This window comes from Phyllopteryx taeniolatus, chromosome 5 (assembly GCF_024500385.1).
Source record: "Phyllopteryx taeniolatus isolate TA_2022b chromosome 5, UOR_Ptae_1.2, whole genome shotgun sequence".
Lineage (NCBI taxonomy): Eukaryota > Metazoa > Chordata > Actinopteri > Syngnathiformes > Syngnathidae > Phyllopteryx > Phyllopteryx taeniolatus.
Genome location: NC_084506.1, coordinates 12,331,211 through 12,354,544, shown reverse-complemented (window position 1 = coordinate 12,354,544; position 23,334 = coordinate 12,331,211). Strand labels below are relative to the sequence as shown.

The 23,334-nt window shown below is 42.3% G+C and overlaps 1 protein-coding gene and 1 long non-coding RNA gene across 3 annotated transcripts; one reads left to right on the top strand and one right to left on the bottom strand.

Annotated features, from left to right (window-relative positions):
• Window positions 1–5: 5 nt before the first annotated feature.
• Window positions 6–23,219, bottom strand: nudt4a (nudix (nucleoside diphosphate linked moiety X)-type motif 4a). 2 transcript variants are annotated; one of them, XM_061772765.1, is made up of 6 exons: window positions 23,037–23,215; window positions 22,830–22,938; window positions 18,033–18,143; window positions 11,797–11,841; window positions 7,877–7,964; window positions 6–4,879 (listed from the first exon to the last, which is right to left on the bottom strand). In XM_061772765.1, exons 1-6 carry the CDS (start codon window positions 23,054–23,056, stop codon window positions 4,653–4,655), a joined length of 600 nt encoding a protein of 199 aa, XP_061628749.1. In that variant the 5' UTR covers window positions 23,057–23,215; the 3' UTR covers window positions 6–4,652. The 2 variants fall into 2 exon arrangements, with proteins under 2 accessions (XP_061628749.1, XP_061628750.1); XM_061772766.1 differs by lacking the exon at window positions 11,797–11,841 and having other exon boundaries at window positions 23,037–23,219.
• Window positions 17,713–22,821, top strand: LOC133477707 (uncharacterized). Its single transcript, XR_009788458.1, has 3 exons — window positions 17,713–17,896; window positions 18,056–18,163; window positions 21,922–22,821. It is a non-coding gene; the product is annotated as an uncharacterized LOC133477707 (long non-coding RNA).
• Window positions 23,220–23,334: the final 115 nt, after the last annotated feature.

Sequence of the window (23,334 nt, the reverse complement as noted above, 5' to 3'; positions counted from 1 at the left end):
GAGAGTAAACAGCAGCAAACGTTTATAGGAACAAGTCCATGTTCTCTCGTGATCAAGAGCTTATTTCAATGAATAAGAAAAATTATACATTTGCGAAGTGTGTGAATTTTGTTGACAAAACAGTATCACTTTCCACATGATGCATGCAAAGTAATTGTTCATGACAGTACAGTAGGGGTTTTGTTTCTGCTGGAATATTTTATAAATAAATGCTATTTAAGCACACTAAATACTGAAAATTCTGTTTTAAATTCAAGGTTCACTTCATTCAAAATTAAAATGTAAAAAATTCCTAATGTGCAATTCAAATTTGTGAGTTTTAATGCAGATTGGAAAATCTTAAAAGACATTGGGACTGCCCTCTTGAAAATCATTCAGAATCAGATTAGTCACAAAAAAAAAACACATAAGCAATTATTTTTAATAGTGTTCCAAGGATTTGACAAAATGTTATAGTCCATTCACAGTCAAATCATGGAGCTTTGTGAAATCAGTTATAAAAATCTATATCAGTTTCAATCTGTTTCTGGAATTGTGATCAATACATCTTTTATATTTCAACATGAAGCCAGTTTTGTTTTATTTGTCTAGAAAATGTAACTACTCAGATATTCCAATTTTAATTATATACATTTTTGGGACACATTGTATACAATTGGATTTGTGTGGGGTTTTTTTAGACTTTGTTGAGATTACGGTTGTCACAATTAAGTGATTAATCAACAACTATTTTGATAATCAATTAATCGTTTAGAGCCAGTATTTAAATTAAAATTGTCCAACTTGTCTGTGTTCAGTCTCTGATTTCTGTAGTCCTTCTTAAAAGCAGATTGATTACACTGGTCAACAACAAATTTATTTTGTCTAAGATGTTTGCTGATAAAGGACAACTTTGATATGCTGAATCCAAATATCTCACTGGTTTTGGTCAATCAGGTCAACTTTTTGAACTATGACCATATGTGTTTGTTTCCATGTACAGGTACTTTCGCTTTAAAGGTTCAAATAAACGGAGGTTCATGCCCTGAATTTTTAACAATGATGACGTAACACTCAATTTACATCTACTTAATTTTATCAATGTCTACTATTCAAATTACAGCAAGCAAAGTTTGTAACAGTTGATTATTAAAATGTTAAAAACTTGGCATAAAACCCTGACCCGAACAAGAGGAACAGACATAATTTTCAGATTCAGTAATGCAAAATTGTCCTGAATCAGTTGAAAAAACATAGACAAATTACCCAAAAAAATTTATTGTAACCCAGTGCTTTGTGTTTAATCAAAATAAGACATTTGCAAACATCTGCTTTTACTTTGGAAAACAATGATCAACATTGTTGCCTATATTGTCTGACATCAAACCAGTAACTGAATCATAATGAATTTATGGGAAAAAAAAAAATAGTCCATTTAATCTATTATGAAAATCATCGTTATTTTGAAGTCTTGGTACAAATAACCTGTAATTGGTATGTAGTTGAACCTGAAGCAGCCTCAGAAGTGTTCATCAAACTAGTAGCCCTTCGCGTTAATCAGTACCCACGTAGTACAGTAGCGCTCATTTTGAGAAAGGTTGGCGAGTAGAGTACATCACTTCCTCTCATGCATGTCCATCCATCCATCCATTTTCTGAGCCGCTTCTCCTCACTAGGGTCGCGGGCGTGCTGGAGCCTATCCCAGCTGTCATCGGGCAGGAGGCGGGGTACACCCTAAACTGGTTGCCAGCCAATCGCAGGGCACATAGGAACAAACAACCATTCACACTCACAGTCATGCCTACGGGCAATTTAGAGTCTCCAATTCATGCATGTTTTTGGGATGTGGGAGGAAACCGGAGTGCCCGTAGAAAACCCACGCAGGCACGGGGAGAACATGCAAACTCCACACAGGCGGGGCCAGGGATTGAACCCTGGTCCTCAGAACTGTGAGGCTGACGCTCTAACCAGTCGTCCACCGTGCCGCCTCTCATGCCTGTGATATTGCTAAATTGTTTAAAATTATTTTGCAATCAACTTGCAATGCACAATAATTTATCTTATTATTCAATGTAATAATTGATAGAATAATTGAGTTCTAAAAATATTCAACAGTGATAGACCTAATTCAGATGTGATTCTAGTATAAATACTGAATAGAACCGACAAATGTAATTAATTATGAGTGGTGATTACATGTGAGGCAATTATATCCGCATAGACTTTGCCTTTAGCTGTCTCTTACATGAGGTAATATTAATTTGCTCTGCACCTTTACAGTCATAGCAGTTCACAAAGATAGTATAGTATTCTTTTAAGCACAAGATATATTCCTTAATGATTTGTCACCAAGGCACTTTGAGCATTATGACTTCTTAGCACTGAGCACTTCTTAGTACTGGCCGCCAGGAAACCAAGCAAACGCTGGCTGTAACAACAATGAAATACTGTATTATTTATCATCAAGAATGAAAATTACCTTCAAAGTGCAGACGTAACACTCCAAAAACTACAAGAAAGCAGTAAACGGACACACATTTGCTCAACCCGTTGGTGATAATTACTACAACCCCAATTCCAATGAAGTTGGGACGTTGTGTTAAACATAAATAAAAACAGAATACAATGATTTGCAAATCATGATCAACCTATATTGAATTGAATACACTACAAAGACAAGATATTTAATGTTCAAACTGATGAACTTTATTGTTTTTAGCAAATAATCATTAATTTAGAATCTTATGGCTGCAACACGTTGGGACAGGTGGCAAAAAAGACTGAGAAAGTTGAGGAATGCTCATCAAACACCTGTTTGGAACATCCCACAGGTGAACAGGCTAATTGGGAACAGGTGGGTGCTATGATTGGGTATAAAAGGAGCTTCCCTGAATTGCTCAGTCATTTACAAGCAAAGATGGGGCGAGGTTCACCTCTTTGTGAACAAGTGCGTGAGAAAATAGTCGAACAGTTTAAGGACAATGTTCCTCAACGATTTCATCATCTACGGTCCATAACATCATCAAAAGGTTCAGAGAATCTGGAGAAATCACTGCATGTAAGCGGCAAGGCCGAAAACCAACATTGAATGCCCGTCACCTTCGATCCCTCTGGCAGCACTGCATCAAAAACTGACATCAATGTGCAAAGGATATCACCACATGGGCTCAAGAACACTTCAGAAAACCAGTGTCAATAAATATAGTTCAGCGCTACATTCGTAAGTGCAACTTGAAACTCTACTATGCAAAGCAAAAGCCATTGATAAACAACACCCAGAAATGCCGCCGGCTTCTCTGGGCCCGAGCTCCTCTAAGATGGACTGATGCAAAGTGGAAAAGTGTTCTGTGGTCTGACGAGTCCACATTTCAAATTGTTTTTGGAAATTGTGGACGTCATGTCCTCCGGGCCAAAGAGAAAAAGAACCATCCGGACTGTTATGGACGCAAAGTTCAAAAGCCAGCATCTGTGATGGTATGGGGCTGTGTTAGTGCCAATGGCATGGATAACTTACACATCTGTGAAGGCACCATTAATGCTGAAAGGTACATACAGGTTTTGGAGAAACATATGTTGCCATCCAAGCAACGTCTTTTTCATGGAAGCCCCTGCTTATTTCAGCAAGACAATGCCAAAACACATTCTGCATGTGTTACAACAGCGTGGTTTTGTAGTAAAAGAGGGCGGGTACTAGACTGGCCTGCCTGCAGTCCAGACCTGTCTCCCATTGAAAATGTGTGGCGCATTTTGTATGAAGGTAAAATACAACAACAGAGACTCCGGACTGTTGAACAGCTGAAGCTGTACATCAAGCAAGAATGGGAAAGAATTCCACCTGCAAAGCTTCAACAATTAGTGTCTTCAGTTCCCAAACGTTTATTGAATGTTAAAAGAAAAGGTGATGTAACAAAGTGGTAAACATGACCCTCCATCCATCCATTTTCTGAGCCGCTTCTCCTCACTAGGGTCGCGGGCGTGCTGCACCCTATCCCAGCTGTCATCGGGCAGGAGGCGGGGTACACCCTGAACTGGTTGCCAGCCAATCGCAGGGCACATACAAACAAACAACCATTCACACTCACATTCACACCTACGGGCAATTTAGAGTCTCCAATTAATGCATGTTTTTGGGATGTGGGAGGAAACCGGAGAACCCGGAGAAAACCCACACAGGCACGGGGAGAACATGCAAACTCCACACAGGCAGGACCGGGGATTGAACCCGGGTCCTCAGAACCGTGAGGCTGACGCTCTAACCAGTCGTCCACCGTGCCGCCGTAAACATGACCCTGTCCCAGCTTTTTGGGAACGTGTTGCAGCCATAAAATTCTAAGTTAATTATTTGCTAAAAACAATGTTTATCAGTTTGAATATTAAATATCTTGTCTTTGTAGTGTATTCAATTAAATATAGGTTGAACATGATTTGCAAATCATTGTATTCTGTTTTTATTTATGATTAACACAATGTCCCAACTTGACTGGAATTGGGGTTGTATAAAAATACACATTCAACTGTAACTATTATTGGAAAACATTTTGGCACTCTCCAAGCCCATTTTAAAATGGGTTTAAATCATGGGAGTCCATACTTCATAGTTTACAACTGTGCAAGTAATGTAGGTAACAGTGTGTTTCAGATAAGTCCATCTCGGAGTCCTACAAGAATCTCTCTTATCGGTTGAGGAGATCCGAGGTTTGTGTGGCACTAACAACGCAGAGAGGAGTGTTGTTGTCCATCACTTGTAAGCCCACTGTGTTGCCGTTGCTTGGGTGACATGCTGGGCTGCAGGTGGAGTTACAGGTGTTCTTGAATCTGTGCAGATATTCAGCATGGACAGGCCTGTGGCTATGCAGCACCCGGATGGCTTCGTCAACCTTGAACCATTTACGTTTTCTTCCTGCATACAAGATCAGAGAATTGAAGGTACGTTGTTAGCATGCTGCTCTACACTGATCGTCCAGTAAAGGTGGCTGAATTACACTTGTCATGTTTTGATTTTGTTGTTCTGTGTTTATAATGGATGACAAGCAGCACTGGTTGTAGTTCAGTCTCATACAGTTTCATTGAGGCTGTTCATACATGATATTCAGTATGCACTGTGCCGTCATGGTAGCTACTTTAACTATAACCTATATGGGATTTTCCAAATTTGTAGTCAGGACCACAAACGGATTGGTTTATGAGCTCAAAGGTTTGGAAAACTCTGACGTGTAATAAAAAGTTCCACTGCATTTGATTTAACATAGAATACAATGCGATATCATTCTCATGTAACTATGTCTCACGCTTGCTGAAATGCTTAAAACTAACTAATGATTGCTAGGGTATGCTTGAGATTGGGGCATAGTTCCTGTTAGAGTTAATCAGAAAATTGAGACAAACGGGACCAGATTCCTGGAATGTGAGAAGACAATAAATAGTCAGATAGAGCGTAGTCCAATCTGAATAAAGATAGTAGGGCGTAACTTACACATTCAACCATCCATCCATCCATTTTCTACCGCTTATCCGAGGTCGGGTAGCGGGGGCAGTAGCTTTAGCAGGGACACCCAGACTTCCCTCTCCCCAGCCACTTCATCCAGCTCTTCCGGGGGGATCCCGAGGCGTTCCCAGGCCAGCCGATGGATGTGGTCTCTCCAGCGTGTCCTGGGTCGTCCCCGGGGTCTCCTCCCGGTGGGACGTGCCTGGAACACCTCACCAGGGAGGCGTCCGGGAGGCATCCGAATCAGATGCCCCAGCCAGCTCATCTGGCTCCTCTCGATGTGGAGGAGTAGCGGCTCTACTCTGAGATCCTCCCGGATGACCCAGACACCCTGCGGAGGAATCTCATTTCGGCCGCTTGTATCTGGGACCCACACCTCGTGACCATAGGTGAGGGTAGGAACATAGATCGACTGGTAAATCGAGAGCTTCGCCTTTCGGCTTAGCTCCTTCTTTACCACAACAGATCGATAAAAAGTCTGCATCACTGCAGACGTTGCACCGATCCGCCTGTCGATCTCCCGTTCCATTCTTCCCTCACTTGTGAACAAGACCCCAAGATACTTGAACTCCTCCACTTGGGGCAAGATCGCATCCCCGACCTGGAGAGGGCATGCCATCCTTTTCCGACTGAGGACCATGGTCTCAGATTTGGAGGTGCTGATTCTCATCCCAGCCACTTTACATTCAGCTGCGAACTGCTCCAGTGAGAGTTGGAGGTCATGGCTTGATGAAGCCAACAGAACCACATCATCAGCAACAAGCAGAGATGCAATACTGAGGACCCTGCCAAGGGTGTAGAGCTGGTCCACTGTTCCACGGCCAGGACGAAAACCACACTGCTCCTCGTGAATCTGAGATTCAACTTCCCAACAGGCCCTCCTCTCCAGCACCCCTGAATAGACCTTACCAGGGAGGCTGAGGAGTGTGATCCCCCTGTAGTTGGAACACACCCTCCGGTCCCCTTTCTTAAAAAGGGGGACCACCACCCCAGTCTGCCAATCCAGAGGCACTGTCCCCGATGTCCACGCGATGTTGCAGAGGCGTGTTAACCAAGACAGCCCTACAACATCCAGAGCCTTGAGGAACTCCGGGCGAATCTCATCCACCCCTGGGGCCCTGCCACAGAGGAGCTTTTTAACCACCTCGGTGACCTCAACCCCAGAGATAGGAGAGCCCGCCTCAGAGAACCCAGACTCTGCTCCCTCATGGGAAGCCGTGTCGGTGGAATTGAGGAGGTCTTCGTCGTATTCTCCCCACCGGCTCACAACGTCCCTAGTCGAGGTCAGCAGCGCCCCATCCCCACTATACACAGTGTTGATGGTGCACTGCTTCCCCCTCCTGAGACGCTGGATGGTGGAACAGAATTTCCTCGAAGCCGTCCGGAAGTCTTTCTCCATGGCCTCACCGAACTCCTTCCACATCAGAGTTTTTGCTTCAGTGACCACCAAAGCTGTATTCTGCTTAGCCAGCCTGTACCCATCAGCTGCCTCAGGAGTCCTACAGGCCAAAAACGCCCGATAGGACTCCTTCTTCAGCTTGACGGCATCCCTCACCATTGGTGTCCACCAACGGGTTCGGGGATTGCCGACACGACAGGGCACTCTCCACCAGGTGGTGATCAGTTGACAGCTCCGCCCCTCTCTTCACCCGAGTGTCCAAGACATGCGGCCGCAAGTCCGATGACATGACCACAAAGTCGATCATCGAACTGCGACCGAGGGTGTTCTGGTGCCAAGTGCACGTGTGGACACCCTTATGCTTGAACATGGTGTTTGTTATGGACAATCCATGATGAGCACAGAAGTCCAATAACAGAACACCGCTCGGGTTCTGATCGGGGGGGGGGGGGGGCGTTCCTCCCGATCACACCCTTCCAGGTCTCACTGTCATTGCCCACGTGAGCATTGAAGTCCCCCAGCAGAACAATGGAGTACCCAGCGGGAGCGCTCTCCAGCACCCCCTCCAAGGACTCCAAAAAGGGTGGGTACTCTGAACTGCTGTTTGGTGCATAGGGACAAACAACAGTCAGGACCCGTCCCCCCACCCGAAGGTGGAGGTTGGCTACCCTCTCGTCCACCAGGGTGAACCCCAATGTACAGGCGTAACTTACACAAAAAAAAAAAAAAAAGCTCAGAGAAGTATTCTTTGAACCATTCCTGTGTACGCTGCTTTTGCTGTATGGTTGTTGTGCCTTCTTGCAAGAATATCAACTCTTATTTAAGCTTATCAAGGTCTCCTACATATTATATTATTTTTTTATTTTCAACTCAAACAACATTGTCCATAAGCAACCAAATTGTCAAGCAACAAAGCAAAAGGTTCTATACCAAACTATAAGCAAACACAGACTGCAGTCCAGAAATCTGATTTATATGAGAGTATAGGCAGCAATAGTAAATAAAATGCATACCTATGTTGACAGAGTCCTCCCAGTCCTCCAGTATCTCTGTGACAATGAGGATATAGACATATGTCCTGTGCTTTCTGTCTTGGTTGTGCTGTAAAGTTTTAAAAACATTGCCATTATATAAATGTGGTGCACAAACAAGAATTACTGTTGTTTCTTTGATAGACACAAGAGGAACACAACAACCCAGAAACAAAAGACACTTAAGACAATGACAAAATTAACAGGGACTTTAACTCAGAATCAGAATAATCTTTATTTGCCAAGTATGTCAAAAACACACAAGGAATTTTTCTCCAGTAGTTGGAGCCGGTCTAGTACGACAACAGACAGTCAATTGACAGAGAATACTTTTGAGACATAAAGACATAAAAAAGAAAAAGAAACTGTGCAACTGAGCAATAAAAGGTTACCATTAATGTGGTAATTCCGGTACAATTTATTATGATTATTATTATAATTTTTTGACAATTGTGTAAAAAGATGCAGAGTCCTCTAGCAATTAGCGCAGTTTGAAATGACTAATAGAACAATAGTCCGGTGCAGTGACCATTCTGCAAAGGGCACTGAGACTTCAAGAAATGTATGCAGTTTAAAATGACTAGTAGTGCGATAATCTGGGACAATGTCAATTGTGCAAATGTTGCAAATGCTACTCAGGTACATGAGTGGCCTGTATAGGTCAACAACAGATATGCAAATGTGTGCAGCGTGGCGAGACTACTATAGTGAGTGCACGAGTAATGTATAATTGGCCCGAAAGAAATATGACAACAAACTCAAGACAAAAAAAACAAAAACAAACAAAAAATAAATAAAAAAATTAAAAATAAAATACAATAAAAAAATTGGCAGCATTTTGCAATGGAATTTTAAGTTAACTGTTTAAGAAGTTAATGGCAAGAGCTGTTGGAATATCTGCTTGTTTTAGTTTGCATTGTTTGCTAGCGCCGACCTGAGGGAAGGAGCTGGTAGAGGTGGTGACCAGGATGTGGAGAGTCCAAGAGGATTTTGCATGCTCTTGTCTTAGTTCTGGCAGCGTGTAAGTGCTCAAGGGTGGGTAGGGGGGTACCGACAATCTTTTCAGCAGTTTTGATTGTCCGTTGCAGTCGGAGTTTGTCCTTTTTTGTAGCAGCACCAAACCAGACTGTGATGGAAGAACACAGGACTGATTCGATGACAGCTGTGTAGAACTGCCTCAACAGCTCCTGTGGCAGGCCGTGCTTCCCCAGAAGCCACAGGAAGTACATCTTCTGCTGGGCCTTTTTGAGGATGGAGTTGATGTTGATCTCCCACTTCATGTCCTGAGAGACTGTAATTCCCAGGAACTTGAAGGTCTCGACGGTTGACACAAGGCAGTTGGAGAGCATGAGGGGCAGCTGTGGCGAAGGATGCCTCCTGAAGTCCACGATCATCTCTACAGTCTTGAGCGTGTTCAGCTCCAAGTTGTGTCGACCGCACCACAGGTCCAGCCGCTCCACTTCCTGTCGATACGCAGACTCGTCACCGTCTTTGATGAGGCTGATGACTGTGGTGTCATCTGCAAACTTCAGGGTGTGTGTAAATGTAGTCGTTGGTGTAGACAGAGAACAGCAGCGGAGAGAGGACACAACCCTGGGGCAGTCCCACGTTGACTGCGTCATCCGCAGACCTGTTTGCTTGGTAGGAAAACTACAGGGGGTCCATCACGGGACCTATTACGCTGGTCCAGCACGAGGCCAGATATCTATTGAAGATCTGTTGTCTGAAGACTGGAGCGAGCTGGTCCACGCAGACTTTGAGGCAGGATGGGGACACAAGATCTGGGCCTACCGCTTTGTTAATCTTTTGTTGTTTGAAGATGCGTCTCACATCTTGTTCGAGGATGGTCAACGCAGAAGTCAGAAGTGTGATGGTGGTTGGTGGTGCGGCTGGGTGGGTGTGGTCTGTGAAAGTGCCCTTTTCAAATCTGCAGTAGAAGGTGTTCAAGTCGTCGGCTATTCTTTTATCGTTCTCAGCTTGGGGGGTTGGTCGCTTGTAATTGGTTAGCGATTGTAATGCATGCCAGACTGATTTAGAGTCGTTAGCGGTAAACTGTTTTTCTAACTTTACTTCATAGTTTCTCTTTGTAATGTTAATTTCTTTAGTCAGCTGGTTTCTAGTGTGATTATACAGGGCCCTATCCCCACTTCGATATGAGTCTTCTTTAGCCTGGCGAAGTTGCTTAAGTTTGGCAGTGAAACATTGTTTGTTGTTATTGAACGTGCGAAATGACTTTGTTGGTACACACACCTCTTCATAGAAACTGATATAGGATGTGACAGTGTCCGTATATTCATCCAGGCTGCCAGCTGAATTTTCAAAGACACTCCAGTCTGTGCAGCTTTGAAGTTCTATCTTTGCGTCGTTGGTCCACTTTTTCACTGTTTTCACCGTAGGCTTCCCGCATTTACTGTAATTTCCTATGTATAATGCACACCCATGTATAATACGCACCCCCAAAGTTGACCTCAAAATTCTGGAAAACGCTTCTACCCATGCATAATGCATTTTTACAATACATGATTTTGCTTCTACCCATACGATCAAAACATGAAATATTATCTGTATTTTTTTTAAAGAATTATTCTGAAGTTAAGCACTTTATTCGAACATGTAATACTTTTTTTATTTACTTGCTCTTATTTTGAAATTCAAAGCCCTACTTTTATTTAGTAAATGAGAAAACACACAGTTGTGATCATGTTTGATTACCCAGGCAGAATTTGTAAGATGGATACAATTCTTTAAAGAAAAAATGAAGATCCAGGCAAAACACATTAAATTTTATTTTAATGGGCTTCAAATTAAACTGTCAAGCATTTCAGAAAAGCATTATTAGTAACCAAAACATAACCATAAAGAAATGGTTGTTGTTCCGTCATCAGTCATAAAAAAAAACTATTTCACAAATTCTGCCTGGTTATGTAAACTTATGAATATAAATGTATAAATATGCAGGCATATGTACCTCCAGGTCATATTGGAATGAAAGTGTAGGCTACACCTTTTTCATAACCTCTAGGTGGCGATGGCATATTGGAATGACAGTGTACAGCTTTTTCATAACCACTAGATGGCGGCATACATTTATGAAATGTGAAGGTTTTTTTTATTTTATACCCATGTCTAATGCACTCTATTGACTTTTGACAATTTGTTGGGGGAAAAAATTATACACAAGAAATTAAACGAAATTACGGTAAGTTCTTGCCTGTATGTTGGTATTAAGTGAATTAAGCAGTGATCAGAAGAGCCCAGAGCTGCACGAGGTATGGCACGGTATGCGTTATTTGGCGTAGTATAGCAGTGGTCTAAAATGTTATTTTCCCTGGTAGGACAGTCGATGTGCTGCTTGTATTTAAGGAGTTCGTGGTTGAGTTTAGCTTTGTTAAAGTCCCCAAGAATAATGTGGGGTGAGTCTGGGTGTTTTCTTTCAATTTCGTGTATTTGTTCAGCAAGCGTTAGCAGTGCGGCATTCGTGTTAGCTTGAGGCGGAATGTAAACACCGGCGAGAATGAAAGATGCAAACTCACGAGACGAGTAGAATGGCTTATAGTTCAAAAACAGCGACTAAATGCGGGCTGCAGTGTGTGCCGAGCGCCGTAATGTCCATACACTATTTTTCGTTGATATAGAAGCATATCCCGCCGCCTTTTGTTTTCCCTGAAAATTCCATGACGCAGTCTGCCCGGTGAAGATGGAAGCTGGGAAGCATTATGGCGCCATCGGTGACACCCTCACAAAGCCAAGTCTCCGTAAAGCACAGTGCGGCGGAACGTCCGAAGTCGTAAGCAAGGCAACCAGATAAGCTGATGAGGAGCCGTTTTGTGTATTAATTAAAATCTTCTTTTTTTTTTGTGTTGATTCAACAAAAATTTCCCATGACAGTTTTATAGGCTTACCTCAAAAATTCCCAGAAGTCTGCCAAGCTTTCCCTTAACCCCAGCCTGTGCGTGCAAGAAGCAAAACACATACGACATACAAATCAGCAATAAATGCATTAGAATTTGAGACTACCAATTGGATATTGGATGATCTATAATTTTCTTTATTGCTTGACCACTTAAGGGTCATGAGTACAGTAACTGGAGCCTATTCTAGCCGGCTTCAGAAAAGAGGCCTGGTACACCATATACTGGTCTCTAGTCAATCATAGGGCACATTGGAACGCTCATGGTCATAATATTTCATTATAGCTAAAGAACAAGGTGAACAAGAAACGCATGGCTGTATACAATTACAATATCTCCTATTGGGCATTTTCCAGTTGTTTATGGTATTATTATGGTACAACTCATGGTCTATTAAGTGGGGACAAATGCTTATGATTATGAATGTGCTTTAAACAGAGACTGGCAAAAAAAAAGGGGGAAGGTGCTATCACATGACAATGAATACAGTGGCTTCTCCTGGTTTCCCCAGTGGCATGATATAATGATACCATGCCACCATCAAATGGCGCAACAGAGAAGACCAGGTAGGCTGAACATCAGGATGAAGACAGAATGAGCTGATGATGTGTAGTTTCACAACAAATGAGCATGGTGGTTTTTAAACTCAGATAGTCTTGGACTGATGGTATTGAAGCACATGACTAAACATTTTGCAATCTGTGGATGACGGTCCAGAAAGCTTAATGAGATAGCTTTTTGTCATAATGCTTCCTGTTTCTGTCTGGTGGTGCATATCATGCCTTTCAGGGGATCAAGAAATTGTTTAGCAACATGAACGCCTGTGTAGCATTTTAAATCCGGCCTCTAAAGCTGCCAGCATCAGTTAGTAGGGATGAGACTACCACTGTGAACCTTTCCCTAAGACACACTAAGGGCTCTATTTTCGTAGATGGCGGCTCTGCGGCAGAGTGCAAAAACTGGCGTATCCTGATTTTCGTGGAATCCTCACTGCACATTTGCCAATTTGGCAGACTGGTCTGCAACAAGCTGGGCGTTCTGGCGCAGTGAAGGTGTGACCTTTGACATGCGCCCAGCGCAATGACAATTTTGTCACAGAGAGTCAGTCTAAAATGACGCCTGGTGAGATCACGTATAACTTTTGGTGCAAGGGAGACGGCTGGTCTCACATTATTTTGGTGAATTTGATCAGGGAGCACACAGACATAGATAAGCTCCAAAATGTGTGGTGGATGTCACACGTATTCCATTCATAAAAACGTGAGCAGCGGGCATCAAACTCTCTGAATCATTGTAGAAATCAATTCATTGAACATATTATTATTATATTTTTAAATGATCCCATTGCTGGCACGGAGCTCTTTGCGGGGGTGGGGGGGTGCACATGAGGTCCGCGGACATATTTTAAGTCGCGAGGGGTTATCACCAGGTTATTCTGTTTTTACTATGGGTACCCGCTTACATTGTCTGTTGCCACACCAACAGTGACAATGCACCAGTCAAGAACAGATCGCTGCATTTACGCATCGTCCTCTTCCACACAGAGATGTTTCCATGCGAGACTCATTGCGCCACATTTAATGGGAATGAGAGGAGCCGCTTTGATTGGTGGCGAACGAAGTTGGCTGTGTTCACGCCAACAGCGGTGCAGACACACTTTTAAATACACTCGTCTGTCAAATTACCAAAAGCTGGTCTAAGCCGCCTCCACGCAGATATTTATGCCGGTCACAGAAATAGAGCCCTCAAGGTTTACCGTGTGTGTAACTGACAATCACAAAACAGGAAGGTGTAAAATGCATATAGTCTTACACATCAATAAAACTACAACTGATCAAAGAGGCCAGTTAGAATTCTCAGTTATAGCATTCAACTTACTTAAGTTAAATATCACTTTTTGGCAATTGACATTTTGTAGCGGCAAGTAAAAGTAGAGATTTGTATATTTGCATCAATGCCATCCTAGCTCTAGTTAAAGCCTAAAATAAAATTGCTTCAATCATTCTTCAATGGGAGACAACAAAATAACCTAACAGCATGAAATTAAATGATGGAAACATTACAATCATAAGTTGTAACAATTATACAGTATGTATCCATGTTGTCAAGTTGAACTCTATATCAGTGTACTGAAATATGATTTGAGTTGTAGGCTCTCCAAGTTGTTGGTTTGAAGCTCATCTATATTCAGACACTCTGGTCATGGGCACAGGATGGAGTAACCCGAGAGTCGTCCTAAATGTCACTGCCATGCTTCAAAGTTGTCAACACACTACAATCCAAGGCACAACCTCACAACACAAACCCAACAATCAGTATGTAGCCAAACGAGCCACCTCTTTATGAAACCACAAAGCAACACTGTAAATGACTGGGCATCAATGCTAAACATGTCTAACATTCACCTGAATTTACCTTGTTGCTAATGATGTAACTATTCTAGAGCTTTGTGTGTTGGATGCCAATTTGTGTTAGTCAGATGTACAGGTATCTGTATCCACGTGTTTACAATAGGATGATGTGATACAGTCAATGTATGTTCAACTTTCTTCAACTGGTTACGATTAGTATGATCACATTTTAATCCAGCATCTCAAAATTACATCAGTGTGATTTGGTTGAATAATGGCTTGATGCACCTATTGATAGTTTAAACAACCTATATTTTATTGCTAAACAAATTATTCTTTAAAAAGCAAATTAAAAAATATACAACAATAGGTAAAATCACTGAAAACGTTTAAAAGTTTAAAAATAGAGTGGTGCCTCGAGTTACTAGTGACTCGACTTACGAGTTTTCCAAGACACGAGCAGTCATTCGGCTGTCCTTCAGCCGTTTTTTGTTTTTTTTTGTTTTTTTTATTTTACTTGCAAGCGCAGATTGAGATATGAGCGTTGTATGGTGGCAGTAAACTCAACTCACTTCCCAATAAGGAGCGCTTTGGAAAATAGTGAGCAATTCTTCAAAAATCAGGCTTCAAGCTGTTAAATCTCACTCCCCGTCTAAATTTACTGTCAAACTAAAGACAAAATAATGAGAATTAAACCTTGTGCATTTAAAACAACCACATAGCTTAGCCTTTCAGCCCACTATCTTAATGCTGAAGCTAATTAACATCTATGTTGCGGTGCTATAACCCTTTAATCAACTGACTGAATACAAATGCTGTAGCAAGACATGTGGACAGACAATATAACAGTACCCACAGTCATATATTATTTATCCTCTGCGAATCTAATATTAGCGCTGTACTGATGAGCTGTGAGGATTCAGGCCGAGTTCCGTGTGTGGTCACGGAACAAATTAAAGATGTATCTCAAGGCACCACTGTATAATTACCAACCTAGATGAACAAAGCAATAACTAAAGTTAAAATAGTTTAAACAAGTTAGTTAATCTGAGTTAGTTAGTTAATTACTTTTGAAAATTGTTTAGAAATGTTTTGAGCTCAGCACAATTTGTTACTGACCTTACCAATAGAGTATAAGGTAAGACTATCTTGCAAAATGCAAGCATATCAAGAAAATGCTGAGAAATGTAAGATGTTTGGGTCTATCTGTCATGGCCCTCTGTTTCAAATTGTTTTTCTTTGTGTTGCGGTGTCTGGGTGAGCGAAGGTGGGCGTTGACATCGGTGACGCACCTGTCATGCATTGTAATCATCAGCCTTTTTAGGGGGCACCGTGACAGTGTGTGGGCGTCGGAATATTCACTCGTTTTTGCCCCGTGTTTGCCGCCGTTCTGACCGCTATCCAAATTTAGGTTCTATACGAAAATACCATTTGTATGGACCCCTAAGGCAGATGCGACTTTTGATCCTATTAAACAATTGTTTGTGAATGCTCCTGTGTTAAATCATCCTAATCCTGACCTTCCTTTTGTTGTCGAGATGAACCTGTACAGACAGGACGATCACCTCCCTCTCCTGAGAAGGGAACAACGGTGGCTGATAACCGTGTGCAGTCATGAACGGCGACCGTCCAGTGGCAGAGCAAACGAGGGTGTTATGCGCATATTCCAACCAAGGCAGGTGAGAAGACCACGAGGAGGGGTGCTGATGGCAAACACAGCGAAGAGCAGCCTCCACATCTTGATTCACCCTCTCAGCCTGGCCGTTGGTCTGCGGGAGGAAACCGGACGAAGGACTAGAGGAAGCCCCCAGCGCTTTCCAGAATAACCTCCAGACCCGAGACGAACTGCGGCCCCCTGTCGGACACCAGATCAGCAGGAATACCATGAACTCGAAAGACATGGTCAACAAGGAGATTAGCATTTCTCAAAGGAGGACGGCAGCTTCGGCAGAGCAACGAAATGGGCCATCTTGGAGAATCTGTCGACAACACTCAGGATGACCGAGTTCCCTCCGGACAGCGGAAGGCCCGTGATGAAGTCCAAGGCGACGTGGGACCAGGGGCGGGAAGGAATGGGCAATGGACGAAGAAGACCAGCTGGAGGACGATGGGACATCTTGCTATGGGGCACACACTGAGCATGCCGAAACATATTCCTTAACATCCCTGCGTAGTCCCTGCCACCAGAAGCATTGGGAAATGAGGAAAAATGTCCGACTGACCCCAGGATGGCAAGCGACTCTAGAAGTGTGTCCCCACCTCAACAAACAACTTGCCATCAGGAACACCTCCCGGAGCCTGGACGTCCCTCCCCGCCTCCACCACCTTCTTCTCAACCTCCCACTGAAGTGCTCCCACCACCCGGGTCCCAGGTAGAATGGTCTCCACAACAGGTTGAACAGCAGACGGGCCATGCAGCCGAGACAAGTTGTCAGGTTTGCCGTTCTTCTACCAGGGCGGTAAGTGATGATGCAATCGAAACGGGTAAGGAACAGGGCCCAACGTGCTTGACGGGGGTGGAGTCTCTTAGCAGTCCGGAGGTAAGACAGGTTCTTGTGGTCGGTGAAAACTTGAAAAGGTTCCCTAGTACCCTCCAGCCAGTGCCTCCACTCCTGCAGCGCCAGGACAATGGCCAGCAGTTCCATATTTCCCACATCGTAATTTGCCTCTGCTGGGCTCAGGCGCCTTCTTCTCTAGGCTCCGGGAGGTGTTCCTGATGGCAAGTTGTTTGTTCCGGTCGTTTTACGTCCAGAGGTGCAGTTAAAGTTCGGCTCCCTCGCGCCATGAAAAGTTCACCCTGTATTCCATGTCTCCTTGCTCAAACCGGTTTCCTCCAGCCCTCCGTGCCCTCCAGCGGTGCCTCCTCCTCCTCCACGGGTGGTTGATGGTGAGCCAGTGTACACGGTGGGTGAAATATTGGATTCCAGAAGAAGGGGCAGGGGTGTGCAGTATTTGGTCGACTGGGAGGGTTACGGCCCTGAGGAGCGTTCCTGGGTTCCCCGCTATTGGATCTTAGATCCATCCTTGCTCCGGGCCTTCCACTCTCTCCACCCGCAGAAGCCGGGTGGTCTGCCAGGGGGCGTCCTTTGAGGGGGGGATACTGTCATGGTCCTGTGTTTCAAATTGTTTTTCTTTGTGTTGCAGTGTCTGGGTGAGCGAAGGTGGGCGTTGACATCGGTGACTGTAATCATTGTAATCATCAGCCTTTTTAGGGGGCACCGTGACAGTGTGTGGCCATCGGAATATTCACTCGTTTTTGCCCCGTGTTTGCCGCCGTCTCTATACCCACGGGCCAAATTTAATCCCCTGACGGGCTGGTTTGGCCCACAGGCCATGCGTTTGACACCCCTGGTCTAAGTAAACCTTAACACTCAGTTTTTTTTGTCACATAGAGTATTCAGAGAGACAGCCACTGTCACTGTGTCCATTGTCATGTGACCAAATAATAGAAGAAACACAGATTCACTATTCTAAGTACAACAATATATATTTGTCATACATTTTAGAGGCGATTTTGTTTGTTTTTATATATTTAATAATACAGTAGTGTTGATTCTTGGCTGGTTCCAGCAGTCTAAAAACATGTATGTTAAGTTCACTGAAGAAAAAAATGCTTATATGCTGTAGGTGTAAAAGCTGTCTGTCTGTATGTGCCCTGTGATTTACTGGTAATCAGTACAGGGTGTACTCTCCCTCAGCTGAGATGGACTCATCTCACCAGAGACACTGAACAGGATACAGTAAGTGGTATAGGAAATGGATGGTTGTTGTCAAGCACAAAGTTATCTTTACAGTTATCAGAATTATAGTACAATGATATTGCTAGTGGCAGATTGTATGAATGCGTGTCCATCTTACTGAAGATGATGACCTCACCTCCTCATACACCTCTCTAACAGCTGCCCCGCAGGGTTCCTCATCAGGCTCCACGCCTCCCCCTGGCACAATCCATTGGTCTGGATGTCGGCTGCTGCTCACCAGTAGCACCTACAGAGAAGACTTATCAGGTCTTTTCTGCTGAATGGACTTGCTAATTTCATACAAAGTGTTACACATAAGCGACGTCATATACAGGATCTTACCAGCCTTGAGTATGGAACAAATTATTTCACAGGTTAATCTTGATAAAATTTTCAGCCATGTGAAATTTGATCAAACTGGCAATCAGAGCCAAATTGTTCAAACGCTGTAATCTGGATACAAATTATTCGGATTTTGCAAACCCTTTTTTTTTTTTTATTATTATTTTTTTTTGTAACCAGGATCACGTAATCCTTGTTACTTTTATCCTAGTTCCTCAAAGAAAAGTTGGATTAGATCAGTCTGACCCAGATCCAAATTTAAAATGACCAAATCCGGATAATGAGTGTTCTAAATTAGACTGCATATCACACTGAAGGCTACTTAGGTGTGTAAAAAAAACAAAAACAAACTAGTAGGACAGCCAGCATGACGTCACTCAATGTGTATTTATTTGAGTAAAAAAAAAAGCACAGGAAATACAAATACAGTACCCCATTTTCAATCTTTTACCAGCCTAAATGCTTTAAATTAAAATTTAGAATAATTTAGAAGTTAGTGAATTTACAATAATCCTGTTTTTTTTAAAAAATCCAAATCAACCCAATCCTACAAAAAAAAAAGAAAAACACAAAGTGAGGGTTTGATCCAGATTATGACCAAAATTGGATTACATGATCTAATCCCGTTTCAGAAACCGTTTTTGGTTTTGAACAACCCATTTTCAATAATTTATTCAATCCATTATCCAAAATCTGATTAGATTACCTTGAAACAACTGGGCCGATATTAACTACATTATCCTGTGTCGTCTCTGCTGTGATGGGACAGTGATAAACTACCTGGCAGCAACCAACAATGGGTGCAATAATTCAGTCACAAATAATGGTATACCTGACATAACCACACCCACCACATGGTGTGTAGGCAGGATGGCGATAGCTGTGTCAGTTATGTCAATAGTATGATATATATACACATCATCAATTAAAAAAATTAAAAGAGAAAGACATTGTATTTGTCATCAAACCTAAGCAAACAACTGAAAAACAGTGGAAAAGAACAGTGACGTGCCTTGCTCTAACAAATCCAACCAAAATCCACAATAGATGCTTTACGTTCAACAGCATGTGTATATACTTGAGTGTTTGTGTCAGGTGATGTGTTTGATGACTACCATATTAATATGATATGATATGATTAATATTGATATGTAAGAAAGGTTTATTACTATCTCATAAGATTAGTTGTTATCATGCTAGACATTGCATGGATTTGTTCGATGGAACATCTTGAATTGGTAGATATTTGGTATGCTTTAAGAGTTTATCATGAAGTCCAGTTTCATTCAAACTGATCAAATGATAAAACGTTCTCCAATAGCATGTAAACATACTGTCTGACAGTGGTTTTACAGACATATGCAGATGGCATTCAAATACATGCTCAAAATGCAGACAGTTGTATGTGTACACGCAGTCAACAGGCTTTTCTAAAACCCCTGGATCAGCAGTTGTCTTTTTGTGTGAAAACAAGAGCGCTAAGCAGAGGAGTTTAATGACCCCAGCAGATAGCTTGTCAACAGTGACAACACAGCACACAGTCCTCGTGAGCGTCTTGTGCAATTAGGTCACACTAGGTGTGCTTTAAAGTGGACTCAAATGGAGGCACTTCAGGATAGTTCATGGGTGAGAATGGAAACTTTCTCCACCGTCTCACATCATTCTAAACTTGGTCAAATGTATGCCTGTACAGTAATACAATTGTAAAAATCAGTCTATCACTGCTATTTGTAAAACATAAAATCCATAAAACACTCAGCCATAAGTTTAAAGTGGAATGAAAAAGGCATCTCCTTCGCTTCCACTGTATTATAATCTTATTTAATATGACCTTTCTTTTATTGAGTATAACCAGTGTTTTGCACCTTGTGGCAAACCCTTAAAAGGTGCAATCAGCAGGGCTTTTGGTTGAAAAAAAAAAGAAAAATAAATCAGCAACCATTTAAAAAAAAAAAAAACATTTTATCCTTCCGGGAAAGTATATTAGTATATTTTGACAGAATCTCCACTACTTGGTAAACGCTGTCTTCCCTGCACTGGCAGTTTATTCTACTAATACACTAATAGCCATTCTATAAACTTAAGCAGAGCGGAGGAGCAGGCTGGTGGCAGATACGTATGTCTTAAACCTGAAGATGAGGTCATGCGGTAATGTGCCATGCACACGGGGCATGTGAAATCCACACTCCATCAAGAGGCTGCCCTTAATTCCATGCAGCCTCAGCATGCTCAAAAGAGACAACAGAGCAAATGTCTAATTAAAAAGGGTACATCTAATCCTGCGAATATTGGCACTTATTCCATAGCTCTGGATTTACAAATGATCTCTGCAGAAAAAAAAAATCCCCCCAAAATATACTCAGCAATACTTCTAGGCTTGTTCTCTGATGAAATATTTGATTTTCCGACAGATTTTGGCCCACCCACATTTTGGACACATCAGCCTGTCACAGCCTGACACGTAACGAGCAGGAGGCGATGATTTTTCCTCATTGAACTACTACATATTCTGCAGTGTAATTTTTGCCAATATTGAAAGTCTGGATGTGTTTTTAGACAAAAACGAGTGAAAATAGTGATCGTGAAACAGGTTGGCTTGTTGTTTAAAAAAAATCGATCATTGAAATGTCTCCTTGAGGAAAGAAGACAGCCAAGTCATCCCACGAGGTAATTCTTGCAGATTCATTTCCGCCTACATAAACCGGTTTCGACAGCTCAATTTTGTATTGGTTGCATCACAAATAACTAAGACGTTTGAAAAGAGTTCCTATGGATGACAAAGGCTTTTCTGTAGGGTGCATGTGACATGGGAGCTTTGTGTGACAGGCAGAAGAGTGCATTGATATACAGTATGACAGGTATAATACCATCTTGAACAAAGCAGTGTTTGGAAACTCACTCAAGCAAGCTGTCTTTTTTATTGCTGAAAAGTTGTCATTTCGGAGGTGAAGGGATTCCACCCGACAGCTCCGATATATAAAATATGAGTTACTACTGCCACATTAAGATATCAAACATTCCTTTGTCTTATGCAGTGAATTTGGACTCCACTTCTGCCACTGACGTCACACGAAGACATTGGTCGTTTTTTTTGGCGATCAAAATGTGGGCGCTCCAAAGACAATTAGTTATTTACCAATTGCTCCAAATGGATTGATGATATTGGAAATGTTTCATTTTCTTGAACAAAAAATACATAAAATCTACTTGTTAGTGAAATATGGACCAGTGCTTCACCAGTGCTTCTGCTCAGGACATCCAATAGATGTGTATAATACAGTTTCTTTTTCACTATCAACCCTGAAGCATCGCGTTGATGAGCTCCGCAGTTTTCAGACATTTGTAAAGGAGATTTAGGACATTTGTAAAGATTTACAAAGCCGATACAAAACTGGGTCAAACAGAAGTTGCTGTCAGAGGACACTCATATGAGGGTGCTTTTTTTTGTCTTCTAAAATTAAATTGACGCTTTTATACTAAGTCCATGTTAGAGAGTCACACTATGGCGGTCTAAATAATCAAAATCTAGGAACTTTAACTGTGATAAATGTGCAAAAAAAATAATAATCTGAAATCAGGATGGTGGTAATTACTTTTTCACGGCACTGTATATTAATGGCAATGTATTACATTCAAGTGATACTTCTTTTTGATCATTTGTCCGCTGCCCTAAACCTTGACAGACATGCTTAGGAATGGCTGTCAACCTGGCATGCAGACAGGACTTCACCACAGAAACTGTGATGCGTGCAATTGAAGGCATCACGAGAACACATTGTTGTGTGACGTGTGAGATGACTTCTTCCTGCACTACAATCAGCAATAATCCAAGTGATTTAATCACATGACAACACAAGACATGGTGAAGAAGAGTACCGGGCAATGAGGAGAAATGCGGAGAGATTGGCAGCATCGGGACCCTCGAAAGCAAATCTGCAAAGGGGGACAGCAAGCCTGAGCCTTGTTTCTAAAAATTGCAGCTCAGAGGTCACTTGGTGTTTAGGACACTGTGTAGCATTCAACGCCTCCCCACACACCCACCACCACCGCAGCCACGTCTCAAGCGATGCTCAGATGTCAGATGGGACACATCCACTCGGCAGACTTTTCAGTGATCCAGGACACAAAAGCTACATACTTTTAATGAAATCCTGGCGATTGTATTAACATAAATGTTATTAAATTAAATGTTTGTTTATTTATTAATTTCTTCTGTAGAATGACTTTCGCTGGACATAACTGTTTATCACCATTTGAAAGCCAACAGTCCAGATGTTTTTGGGATGGTTGACAACAAAGTCCAACAGGTGCAAATTCAGTGTAGTAACAATAGGTAAATAAACATTCATTTTTTCATGGCCTTTATTGATTCCAATCCAGTTGGAAACAAAATAACCCACTACTCTCTCTTAGGGCTATGAGAATAACACATTAAATGGCCACTTCATCAGGTACATCTGCTTAAGCTAATGTCATATAATACAAGGCAAATTTTTAAGAAAACATGCTCAGGAGCTAACGAGTACACTACTGTCAACAGTTGTTGAACAAAAAAAAGAAAGAAAAGCAGTCGGCTCACTAAAAGTCTTACCTCATCTTCGGACTCGTTTCTGAAACACAAACACGCCGCTCGTCTTTTGAAGCCTTCAGCGTCATAAGTCCTGGTCTGGTTGGGTTTAAACTTCATCATGTAAAATGTTCTGAATGTGAGAAACGCAGCAAAATGTCATAGGTCGTTAGTATACGTAGAGCTTCAGTCGTCCGAGAAGCGAGAAGATAATAGTGTCGTCGCAATTACAAAGTGTGGATTTGCTTCATTCATCTCGAGACTTTTCCTCATCTGCGTCCAGCTGCGTCTGGTCGTTCAGTGAACATGGACTGGAGGTTGGGTTCAGGTGTCACACCAACCCCAAAACTCGTGCCTGAAGTTTGCGGGCTTTTTTTTACACCGCATCCGCGGTCAGAGCATAGACATAAATACACACGGTTCGATTGCTTAGTACGTCAACGAGTCGGCCATTTTGACTGTGGCAGATCCTGCCCCTTAAAAAGCAATGAACGGAACTTCATAAAGCGCCTTTCGACAAACTGCACAA